Source organism: Lagopus leucura, unplaced genomic scaffold (assembly GCF_019238085.1).
Source record: "Lagopus leucura isolate 7727_CA_CO unplaced genomic scaffold, USGS_WTPT01 Super-Scaffold_100029, whole genome shotgun sequence".
In the NCBI taxonomy this organism is placed as follows: domain Eukaryota; kingdom Metazoa; phylum Chordata; class Aves; order Galliformes; family Phasianidae; genus Lagopus; species Lagopus leucura.
The window spans coordinates 93776-106211 of NW_024962280.1; the positions used below are offsets into that span (position 1 = coordinate 93776).

At 44.2% G+C, this 12436-nt stretch overlaps 2 protein-coding genes and 1 long non-coding RNA gene across 6 annotated transcripts in view; 1 reads left to right on the top strand and 2 right to left on the bottom strand.

The window, feature by feature from the left end:
- The window catches only part of WWTR1 (WW domain containing transcription regulator 1), a 45564-nt gene extending 43856 nt beyond the window's left edge, over positions 1 to 1708 (bottom strand). Inside the window, exon 1 of the mRNA XM_042881176.1 lies at positions 1317 to 1708. Within this exon, the coding sequence (XP_042737110.1) occupies positions 1317 to 1708 (392 nt within the window). The remainder of the gene's footprint in view (positions 1 to 1316) is intronic.
- Positions 1709 to 2524: 816 nt separating this feature from the next.
- Positions 2525 to 8214, top strand: LOC122185461. 3 transcript variants are annotated; one of them, XR_006180865.1, is made up of 4 exons: positions 2525 to 2762; positions 3098 to 3166; positions 3893 to 3985; positions 7073 to 8214. It is a non-coding gene; the product is annotated as an uncharacterized LOC122185461 (long non-coding RNA). The 3 variants fall into 3 exon arrangements; XR_006180867.1 differs by lacking the exon at positions 7073 to 8214 and adding an exon at positions 4728 to 4991; XR_006180866.1 differs by lacking the exon at positions 7073 to 8214 and adding an exon at positions 4724 to 4758.
- An 866-nt stretch (positions 8215 to 9080) lies between these two features.
- COMMD2 (COMM domain containing 2) lies at positions 9081 to 12298 on the bottom strand. Of its 2 annotated transcripts, XM_042881279.1 has the most exons (5): positions 12205 to 12298; positions 11977 to 12054; positions 11529 to 11611; positions 10209 to 10382; positions 9081 to 9676 (listed from the first exon to the last, which is right to left on the bottom strand). In XM_042881279.1, exons 1-5 carry the CDS (start codon positions 12269 to 12271, stop codon positions 9479 to 9481), a joined length of 600 nt encoding a protein of 199 aa, XP_042737213.1. In that variant the 5' UTR covers positions 12272 to 12298; the 3' UTR covers positions 9081 to 9478. The 2 variants fall into 2 exon arrangements, with proteins under 2 accessions (XP_042737213.1, XP_042737215.1); XM_042881281.1 differs by lacking the exon at positions 11977 to 12054.
- Positions 12299 to 12436: the final 138 nt, after the last annotated feature.

A 12436-nucleotide genomic window follows, 5' to 3' on the forward strand; every position in this document is an offset into this window, starting at 1 on the left:
GCTCTGAAGGTGAGAAGAAGCACAACCCAGATCGTACAAAGGAATTCAAGGACCGGGCTCTCTGGAGATGCCAAAGCCATAAAGAAAAGAAATCGTTACAGAACCATGTAAATGATGTACTTTGTTATTTTTACAAGAAGAAAACATTCTCTGCCTTCCCCCAAGTCCTATCATTGTGCTTGGTATGGCTGAATAAACACAGACATGTAGTCTCATATAAGCTCAAGACATGCCTATTCTGACAGGCAACAAGTGGGCAAACCCGTAGCCCAACTCCACTATTTATTCCATTAGAAAACACCTGGAGTACTGCATCCAGATGTGGAGTCCTCAGCATAGGGGAGAGATGGACCTGCTGGAGTATGCCCAGGAAGAGGGCAAGGGGTGGAACACTTTCCCTACCAGGACAGGCTGAGAGCTGGGGCTGTTCAGCCTGGAGAAGGCTCGGGGGAGACCTGAGAGTACCTGTCAGTACCTAAAGGGACTGTAAGAAAGAAGGGGACAGACTCATTAGCAGGACCTGTTGTGTCAAGACAAGGCAAAATGGTTTCAGACTAAAAGAAGGGAGATTTTGACTGGATATAAGAAAAAAGTTTTTACAACAAGAGTGGTAAGGCACCGGCACAGGTTGCCTGGAGAGGCAGTGGGTGTCCCATCCCTGCAGAAGCTCCAGGTCAGCCTGGATGGGGCTCTGAGAACCTGACGGAGCTGCAGTTGTCCCTGTATTGCAGAGGAGCAGGACCAGATGGCTTTTAGAGTCCCTTCCAGCTAAAACCATTCTATGATTCCAAACGTTCTGCAGCCGTGCCTTCGCCAGGTTATCACAGTGCCACTTCACCTACAGCAAATCCGGAACAGAGACACAGAACCCATTGAAATAACGTGGTGGTGCCTTAGCACATATTACAACTGCTGCGTATTCCCAGTCCTATTATGCTACTTCGAACCGAATTCCAAACGTCACGAATAAGACGCTTCAGTCAGACAGACGGTTCGGCTGTCACATTTGTCCAAACGCGTCTCCAAAGCAGGGGAGCCCCGCGCCCACGGACCGCGCTCCGCACGACTCCTCACATCGCCACGCCGAGCTCAGATCGCGTTCGGATCCCGGGCGGGAAGCGGCAGCGCGAGGGGACGCAAGAGAAGCCGGGAGCCGCACGGGCGGGCAAGGACTCCGCCGCCCACCTCCCGCTCTGCCCCTCCCCACCGCCGCCCCGGGCCTCTCCGCGTCTCTCCCTCTCCCCCTCTCGCACCTCAGCCCCCGCCGCCCGCGCCCGCCCCGCGAACGGCCCCCGTCCGGCGCCGCTCTCGCTCACTTGAGGAAGTAACGCTGTCCCGTGTGCGTGAGCGCCATCTCCCAGCCTGGCGGCAGCGGCAATTCATCCGTCACGTCGTAGGAGCGCTGCCGGAGGTGCCCGTGCTGAGGCGCGGCGGCCGAGCCCACGAGCGAGGCGGGCGAGGAGTGCGAGCGGACGTGCTGCGCGGCGGCGGGCCGCGGCGGCGGGCCGCCCGAGTCCGTGCTGGACTGCCGCGAGTGCGAGCCCGAGTCGGGCTCCTTGAAGAAGGACTCGGGCAGGATTTTCTTCCGCCAGGAGCTGGGCCGGGGGTTCATGACCGCGTTGAAGAGCGCCTCGAGCTCCGTGTCCAGGTCCTGCGTGACGTGGATCACCTGCTGCCCCGGCGGCGGGGCCGCGGGCGCGGCGTTCATCTTCCCCCCCCGTCAGCCCCGACGGCGAAGCGAGCGGGCGACGGTCGGGGCCGGTCCCGCTGCGCGGAGGGACGCCGGGCGGTCCCGGAGGCGCGCCGCCGTGCCGGAGCGGGCGGCGGTGCGGCACTGCCTCTGCGCCCCCTCACAGCGACGGCCGCGGCCCGGTGGAGGGGCGGGCGGGTCAGCCCACGGGCAGCGCGGCGCCCTCCCCCGGGCCGGGCCGCCCCGGGCCGCGCCGCGGCGATGGGTGCCCCGCCTACCCCGGCGGCCCGGCCTCCGCCCCGCCCCGCCCCGGCCGTGGTTATGCAACGGCCGCGGAAACTTCGGATCCTCCGAACCGCTGCGGGAGGGGGCGGTTTTAGTGCGCCTCTGGGGTGCGGGGCCGGTGAGGGCTGTGCTCGCCGGGAACCCTCGCAGCCACCCGAGTCCCGTCAGCGCGACCGCTCGCCCCTCGCTTCTGTCCCGCACGAAGTTTGCGAAGGCCTCAGGGCGCCGGGCAGGGCGTGACGGCCGAGCGCGGGACGCGGCCTGGGCACTGACCTCCCCCCGGGGCCCGCAGGGTTCCGCTGTGCGCCCGCCCGTCGCGGCGGAGCGCTGCCCGCTGCTCGGGAGCTCGGTGCGTTCCTTCTCGTGACACGCGGGCAGGACTTCTGGCAACCCAATCAGCTTTGTTTTTAAGCCGTCGTTCAGGAAACTCACGGCAATACTCTGGAAGCAGAACCATTCTTAAAAGAGTGTAGTAGCTTCACAGTGTGATTTAGTGATATCTTGGAACAGGGGGCGAGGGGGGGAGGGTGGGGAAGAGTTAATGAGGACGTGTCGTACAGCTGCTTTATGAATACCTGATGATAACCCATGAAAAGATTCATCCCCGTGCCGGCAGGTATGGATTTAATACGGAGCTGTATCCCGAATCTCCCCAACACACCCTCCGGTGATACTGCAAATACAGCCGTGAGGCTGCTTCCATTCCAACTGCCTCTTTGCACCCCAGTAGTGTATATACCAGAAGCCAAAACTGTGATCAGAATGTATTCCTGAGGCTTTCTGCAATGTAAGTGTCAGTCATGCAATTTTTTTTCGGTGAATTTTGCCTTCTATTGTCATTTTATTCTCATAATTCAAAAAAAAAAAAAAAAAAAAGATTTTTTTTTTTTGGTGTGTGGAGTAACTTTTGAATAATAAGGCAAAAAAATTTGCTTCAACTCAATAGCTGCATCCGTAAGGAATAATGACAGTAATGTTCCAATGTCAGTGTTCCTTTTTGTAATAATAAGCATACAGTGCTGTATGACTACACACACAAAGATATCAGGTGTTGACTGTATTAACATGGAACTTTATTTTAGTAATGTGGGTTTTTTATTATTATTTATTTTATTTCTGCAGCTTGGAAAGTCTCTAAGCTATTCTGATTTCAGAATCCCCCTCCTCAGTAATCAGAGAGAAAGCTTTCAGGTATGTTTTTGTGTTGTTTTTGTTTTTAACTAATTTCTTGTTTCTTAAGCAGCATTCACTATTCTGAACTTCACATGGCTTCTCCAGCTGAGAACTTGGACACTATTCCTGATTAATCTTTGTCCTTTGATCAGTGCAGATTCTGAGATTCATGGTTAAATCCTGTACATGAAATCAGGGCTAAGATCAACTCCTAGGACCACGTATTGCTCCTCATTTCCTGATTTCCTTGCTCCAATAAATGTCCTCTTTCACTTATTTATTTTTCCTTAGATTTCCTGTTCACATCTCATCGACAAGCAGATCTTCTCTTTGTATTTTTTTGCCACATGTGCTGTATTTCTGGTCAGGAAATCCAGTACTCCCAAGATTTGTTCACACTTCCCTTTCCTAACAATTTTCCTGGCTATCTTTTGTACCATTCTTTTGGTGCTTCCTTACTGGTCACTTGCGGGTGTTTTTACTAGCTCGGACAGCAGTGCTAATTGCAGCACCTGCTCCAGAGTTACGCAGATATACCATATGATTTTTCCCCTGCAATTTCCTTTTTTAAACCTTTGCATATTAGATGATTGTCTTTGTATGTGTGCAGTCTATTGTACAGATAATGATCTGAACGTGAGTGCTTTTCCACATAGCCTTTACAAGGGCTTTTACACTTCCTCTAGGCCTCTGTATCCTTGGGTAGAGACACACCCATCTATCTGCCATTACATTCCTTTCCAGATGACATGTCTATTCAAGGCAAGGCTCTGACAACGTCCTTCATGGCGACATCTAAGTTAATTAGACCACTTTCAGAAGACAGGATTGCATTTTGTAAGTATATACCATCTGTTTTAAGCTTAAGCAGTATTTATTACCACTAGAACTTTCTTCTTTAGCAAGGTAGTGTTTACTAGTGTTTCAGCTGTATTTTTTACTCAACATTAAGATTAGCTGCTACCGTATGACTTGGTGGGGACTAAAGCATTTTCATCCACTAGTCTGAAAGTGATTAAATATGTAAGTACAAACTATCTTAGCATTGTTGTTATTATTCTTATTTTAGAAACAAGTAACTTCCTTCTTTTGGCACAGATAGGATATGACCACCAGCACTTAAAGGAAATGATTCAATACACTCAGGTCCTTGGGAGACAATGGCATTTTGCTGGGTGTGGGATTAAGTGATAAAGGAACAAAAATGATGTAGAAAGCTTCCTTATCATTACTTCTTTCTTCTAATTACATTATCATGCACTGTAAAAAATAAGAGCATAACATTACTTTATCTCAATTACATGTGCTATTCAACTGTTTTTGAATTGTACAGACATTTTCTCATACAACTGGAGGGTTTATAACAGTCCAGTACTTTTGGTATACCCTATTTGTAGTACATCTTCTAGCACCAAATTCTATCTATACTTAAGTGCAAAGCCAAGCATGCAGATGAGAAAAGTAGGTGCACTTCCAAATGTACAATTAGACGAGCACCTAGTGGTTTAAAGAAAAAATGCCATGTTGTCATTTTTAATCTAGATTTCTTTTTTTTTTTTTTTTTTTCTTCCCAAGAAAGCTAGCACTGATGAACATGCACAGATGATGTCTATTAGAAAGATTTCAGGATTCCCTTGAAAAATCTAATGGTTCCTATTAACTGAGTAACAACAAGGGAAAGCATTCACACTTCCTGCCTTCTGCTTTGGTATGTGCTGCAGAAAAGACTTTCAGTGGTCACTGACTTGAATTTGCTCACATGTAACAAAGCTCAGCCATATGTAAAATGAAAGTTTTTATTTCTCCAAAATAAATAATGGAGAACACGGAATAAAATGTAATAGTAAACACTGTACACGTTTTGCTATACAAAGGTACATGTGTTTTAATGCACCTATTTACACTTTCAAAACATTGTGCTATTTGTCATGCTAATTAATAGTTTATATTTGCTTTTTTGAGAATTGCTTATTGTTTAATATCCATATTTTTACGTTACATTCCTGGTAGTACTTTTAAATTAGTCTATTTTTCAAGGGACCTCTGAAACTAAAGGTAGGCTTATGTAAATGTATTTTGTTTTTTAACAAAGCGATTAGTGCTTACAATTCTATTTTCATTCACGTACATTTCGCAGCTATTTATTTCTAATGTAGCTAGCAGCTTTTAGACTTTGGCTGGCACCTCAGAATGTATGCAAAGCATATCCTGTGCAGCCAACTTTGATGTTGTTTATTTAATACACAGACCTGCTATATATTACCAAGTTTCACCAGAACAGCTATGTCAGCATGTCTCCCCTCCAGCCAACATCTCCAGGCCAGTCAAACCTCAAATGTAGACACAGTCTGCTAACTAAAAAAGAACTTACATCAGCTCAGTTCATGTCTTGTAAATTGATGTAATGTCAGGAGCAAGAAGGCTTTGTGAGCGTCTACAGATGACTGCACAGACACTCATTTCAGAAACAGCTGCACTAAGCAGAAAAATTGCACCGATGTTTGTGTCTCAAAGGTTGCCCTCCTTACAGCAAAGCCTAGGGAACGGGACACACCAACACTGCTCATTCACACCAGTACAGAGTCAGTCAAACATTTGAATAGTTTGTAGCAGTGATCTGGAAAAACCTGCAATGTCTAGCTTGTAAGCAGCTAAAGACCTATCAAACCACGCTGGAGATAGAGCTGCGTGTTTCAGCTCTGTTGCTCCATTCCCAAGAAGAGTGTGGAATAAAGTACACAGGCGTACCATCAGTTTGTCTCAGGTGGCTTAAAATGGTAATGAAATTGAGCTTTGCTAGCACAACTCACTTTGTGCTTAAATTAAATAGGAAAAAAAAGTGGGAATTGTGGTAATTTACATTTATCTTGGAAAAGAAAAAATCAGCAGCAGTAGTGAAAACAATATTGAAACCAATTGTGCTGCAATATACCAGACCCTGACCACAAAGCAAACGCGGAGTGACAGCAGACTTCCTTCCCCTTATTTAGATAACTAAGAAAGAACATGGTTTTACCCATGGAGTTTCACCAATCTCTTCCTAATCTTGTGCTTCCTTTCCTATACTCTATGCATTGTTACATTACAAAGTCACAGTATAGGAAATAGGTGTTCTTGTATAAACTAGAACCAAAACAGAATCACATTCATACCTTTGGGCTCATACATGTACGTGTTTATCAATAGCAATATACTTAGATCTAATATGTTTGAATATTACGTTCAAAAGATAATTTTAAGGTGAACTCTTAAGAGTTCAAAGCATTTTCTGTTAAATGAGAATCCCAGACCTAATCCAAAATTCGGATACTGGTGTGTGTGTGTGTGTAAATCTGAACTGTGTACCTGTTTCAATTAAAAAAACTTTCCCCATAGAATTCAAGAAACATCAAATTAATCAGAAAGCCAGATGAAGGGTGAAAGAATATTCAGTACATTAAAAGCTTGAAGGAATGTGTGACAGGGACAAGCAGAAGTACGAGAAGTAAAACTTGTAAGGGAGCCTAAATGTGCCTTAGAGATGGGGAATCAATTAAAACTCGGGTCGGTGTACTTTATAAAATGGATTGCAGTCATACACAGCTCATTCAAAAGGATATAAACAACAGGAGGAAGAAAAGCACGGCTTTGTGAGTTTACTCAGCACTTAAAGGAATATCAATGTTTACAACACTGAACAAATCATGTCATCCTGAGTGTAAAGAACTTAATGCTCTTTGCTAAATGTTTTAACAAATTGATTAGCAAGCTCAAAGGAGACAAGATGCCAACCAGTGAATTTGGAAAATGCAAAGTGAAATACAGCGGCGTCTTGAGACCACGAACAATTGTTAATGAAAGACAAATACTGAAAATGATTGTACAGTGAACTCCTCCACAGTGAATTACAAAGTTAAACTTTCTGCCCCCTGCTGTTTAAACCAGGTATTTCTGCACTTCTACAGTCGCACAAGTACAGGTGAAAGCAACGTTCCTGCAAAGCATCGTTCTCCCCACATACAAACCTGCGTGGGAGCACGTTACTGAGGGCTGAGTCCAACTCTGCTTTTCAGGAAACTATCTTATGCTTCCAATACTTGGACTTTTAGTTCTTTTATGCACTTAGAAGTCTGCACCAACACGATATTCACCTGAATTTAGTAGTCCATCAAAAAAAAAGCAAGGATCCACTTGCCAACTGCTTACATCATAAAGCCAAAAGTTACTAGAAGTACAAAGGAAAGGGAGTTGGGACAAAATTATTATTTAAAAAAAAACATTCAAAATGTTCTGTAGTAAGGTTAATAGGTAATAGCTTCTGTACTTAATAGGCTTCTAAAATGAAATAATAACGTGTTCCACTTTCTCACAGGATACTCAGAATTTAATATTTGTGAATTCCTTCAATGTTAAAACACACCACCATCTGTAAAACAAATCCAGTCAGTCACTTTCTTCAAAGTGATGTAACTTCTTGAGAGGTAATCTGCAATATTTTTTTTGTTATAAATAAAACATCTATTCCAGATTTACAAAAGGCTCTTAAAAAAAGGCTTCAAATTTAACTTTCTCCTTAGATAATGTAGAAATAAGAGGGGAAAAAAAACTATAAAATAAGTAGGGTTAAAAGTAGTAACAGTGAAAGGAGACACAAAAAGCTTCCAGGACATGTATTTAAAACTTGTATATTTACTGCCATGAACAAAGACTGTGGCTATACTGAGGAGAGGTGGAATAAAGAGAAAATACTGATCTACATATAGACTGGTTTTATATTTATCCTGAAAATACACCAATTACATCAGAACAAACAAAACCCAAGAAATCAGAAGTTGTAACTTTTGAGCACATCTGATTACCACATGCTGTATGAGAGGGAAAAAAAAAATCAACATACGTAGATGGCAACTGAAACACTTTTCTATGGGGAAGGAAGTCACATTGAAGACATGCTACATGAAGCAATTAAACACTTAGAGAATAAGCAACTCCAAATTTGAGAAAACAGACTTTTTTTGTTAAGTGGTAGTTACTTATTGATTGAAGCACTTTTGCCATGCAAGTAGTATTTTTCCTAAGTTCTAAACAGAGAGAAAATGATGCATTTGTAAATTAGTACAGAAATGTACGGTGTCACTGCAAAAGTCACTGCCAGAATCTGAATGTGAAGGTTCTCATCTGTTTATTCTCTCCAATAGAATTTAAGGGATTTATTATGTGCTCTCACTAGTGACAGTGAAACACTAACTAGTAAAACTACTTACCTTTGTCACAAGAGACATGAAATACTGCACATAAATACAACTGAAAAGTGCCTTTCAGCATAACCTTTTGAGGACAACCTTCTTAAATACAGAAAGCCTTTATTTACTCTGCAGTACTTAGCTTGTCTTCAATGATACCCAAATAGGGGGAAAAAAGCCCAACCCAAGGTGCTGTATCACAAGACAAAGATCTGATTTACCACAAGTTAACTGTTTTCTTAACAGGCCTAGTAGCCAATAGTTTTCAACTGTTCAGATCACCTTTACCTGTAGAAATAATCAGCACGCTAACTTACACTTAGGCCACAAGACCTTCTGTAGGAACTGCTATGTGTAGAAATGCCTGCCTAGTAGGGCTTACAGATAGCTTTGTTAAAATTGAAGCCTTCTGTTAAATAAGATGACCTGACATGAGTTATTCTCATGTGCAGGTCTCACCACAAAGCTGGGAACTAAGTTTTCATAACATGCTGCATTGCTGCTTTGTGAAAACATTTCCAATACAATTAACAATAAGCAGCTGTTGGGAGAAGTGAACAGCAGAAGCTCTGTAGCACCTAGCCTCTGAGTTGGCTGGATCTCTTGGACAGGAAGGCAGTAGTCCCACAGGTACACCTGCACTTCTACACGTACAAGAGTCTGAGTGGAAGAAACATTCCTGTAAAGTATCATTCTCACAAGTGTAGGTATTGAATAGGTTTTTATTTTTATTTCAAAACAGAGGCAGAAACAGAAAAATCTGCTTAATAAACATAAAAACGTGCACAATCTCCTATAATAGTGACACAGCTTTACTTATGTAGAACGTAGAAAAGCTCTTAAAGTAGAACCATACTAATTTAGAGCTAAAGGAAGTCTCAGTATGGCATACTGATTTCCTACATACGTAAGTAAAGTAAAAGCAATTACCCATCTTGTATCAGGCAGGTGTGTAAAGTTAGCACCAGAAAATGTTCAGCCTGTAATTACTGACTCAAGATCCTGGCCAGAAAAGCATTACTTTCAGATTAACATCTGATCCAGATGTTTATTTTTCTTTACATGTGTTAGTGAACACTGAGTGCCTAGCACAAGTCTTGAATGAATTCTATTTCATGTTTCGTGCTATTCTCCTACAATGGTTCGTTTTCATTTCCCCCAGGGCTTGTTCCAATTGCTGAATGAGGTGGAGGAGGGTAGAAGGGTCAGTTTGTAACACCTGGGTAGTTAGATCTTCGTTCTCATTAAGATGTAGCTTTATAGTCACCGCAGGCTTAATTTGCTGCCTCAGACTTCTGCTTGCAAGCTGCATGAGGGTTTAAAGGAAATTAAAATAGGGAAATAAGCAACAACAAAGAAGGGAAGATAGTTGGGAACTTCTACAGTTCCCACATCAATAGTTCACAACAGGTTTGCAGGACCTGCTTGCAGGCCTGTTTAAAGAAATAAACAAATCATCTTCATTGACATTAAACAGAGTCTATTAATAATTTTTATCATTAGGCAATACCCATCCATTTTAATTAATGCATTCAAAAGATTTATGAAAATTAGCTGAAAATAAAGACCTGGATTTATTTAGTATATGCTAACTTTATAAAGCACTGATAGAGCTATGAATTCATTTTTCATAAAGGAACAAATACTTTGCACATCCTGTTCACCTTGCAACTAGTTCAGTACAATAACAAAGCTATGTCCATTTGAAATATATGAAAATGCTGCAATTTGTATTACTCTGAAATAATATAAACTCATATCTTTATAGTTGCTCATGTTATTAAAAAATATAATGCAAAATACAGAGTACCAATAAAAAAAAAAAAAAAAGAGATTACCTGCACATCTAGTCTCCACTCAAGGCTATGATAGCTGGGAAGCTTCGGTGCCAGCTCACCAAGAATGCTTCTGATCTCCTTCCTGTTATCAAGGTAAAGCTGAAGCAGTAATTTGTTCAAATCATCTGAGAATCCCAAAACATGAATAGAATCTTGGAAGTCCATTTCAGAAATCTGGAAATTAACAATTTAGGCCTTACTACAGAGCTATGCAATAATCATTATTACTTTCTCAACAACAGAACTGTGAGTAAGCACCATACATATTGTGCAGTGCAGTTACTTTACTGCAAGGATACACAGAGACGAGTCTACAGCTCGAAGAAAACAGATAGCACATTTTTAAGTATTTGAGAGCAAAATACAATAGCAAAAAAAGCATCTGAAGTTTGCAATAATTAAGTACATTTCTGGACAATCAACTTAGCAACAGTATGTAGTATTGATACTGAAGTTACAAATACTCTGAAATGGACTGAATATCTTGTACACATAAGAAGGCACCAGGTGCAACTTCAAAGCCCCATATCAACACAAAATAGCCCTTTGAAGTCGATCTTCTCAGGTCAATGACTGTGCTGAGCTGGAAGAGCTCAGTTCATCACTGCTGAAATAGCAATTTAATTTACAGTCATGCATTACAATGCATACATACAGTAAGAATTCTGTGATTAACTATGCTTTGCCATAACAGCACTGCAATTTATCTGTCAGTCAAGGTACCTTACTTCAAGGCAACACGCTACACTAATTCATTTTCCTCTCTACCTGCTCTTTAGAACATCTGCTTAGCTTAGAATTATTTGTCTATGGATCACTTTTCTCTGTCTCTAGTGTACAAACAGTCTGCCACACCAATAAGAAGTCTATCTAATGGAGTTATTATCCAGCTATAATTCTCTTACTATCTGCTCGCGCTCACCCTGAATGATGTCAGCATTTGAAAAAGCTCTCGGGCAACACAAGGGGAATACTTACTCTGGGTTAGCACAACATGCAGAAAAAGCAGCTCTGCTGAAGTTGTGTTATTTGGACAGAGCTTAATCCTGAAGCACCCCTCCTTATACAGGCTGAAGTGTTGGGTGTTTTTGTGATGCGCTATCAGTGTTATGCTTTGGTATCAGGGATGCTGCATACAAATCCTAAGCCTATCCACACTGAAGCGGTGTTTTAATAAGAATACAGCAAAATACACCTCTTTCATTTAAATAAACAAAAATCCATCTCATCAAAACTTTGACTTTTCCTTTTTCATCAGTGTTTTTATAACTCCTGTTGCTCAGCAGACATCCCTGAATTCACCACGTAAGGTGTTCTCACCATGAGCTTGGAGCTTTCTGTAAGAAGGTACATCAGTCCCTCCACCCCATGCTGCACGGTATCAACACCAGCGTTGAGTTTTCCTTTAAAGAAAGCAGAATTCCTTTTAGGTCCTTGCAAAGCTGCCAACCGTAACACACACAGCTGCGTATTTACTCAAAGCTGGAGGAGTACGCATAGAAAAAAAGTGAAGATCGAACGCCTCGCAAACAGTAATGAGAGCAACCCAAAGGCGAGCTGAAGGCGCCTAAGAATTAAAACACAAACCCAATGCAAACGCAACCGGTTACAGCACAGCGCCTGGGTCACAGCACGCCCCGCAGCGCGGTCTGCGAGCACAGCCCAACGAGGGCTCCGTGACCCGGGCGCCACCCGTCACCCTCCGCGTGTCCCGCAGCCGCGGTAACAGCGCGGTAATGGCGCGGCAGTGCCCCGCCCCGCCCCTTACTGGCAGCCGCTTCACAGGCTTTGGGTGCCGCGCCACGCCGCAGCAGCTCCACCGCCAGGTGCCCCAGCTCTCCGACAGCTGAAACGAGAGGAAGCGACTTCACTGTCAGGTCGGGTAGGCCCGGCCACCAACTGCCACTGCCACTGCCACTGCCATTCCCGTCCCGCCCGCCGCCGCGCGGCCCGCAGACGAGAGCCGGCGGACTCAGCAGAAGCCCCACCACCGAACCTGCGCCGCCCACCCGGGACAGGCAGCCCAGGTGCGCCTTCTGCTCCTCCGACAGCACCAACAGCATCGCCGCTACCGGGGACAGGAAGGGGCGGGGGGGGAGGCGGGCGGGCCGGAAGGGCGCGGCGTCCCGCCCACGGCTCAGGGCCCGCCCAGCCGCCCCGCCCAGTCGCGTCACGCGCCCGCGCCTGAGCGACGTCCGGCTGGAGCAATGGGATGCCGCGGGCAGGCG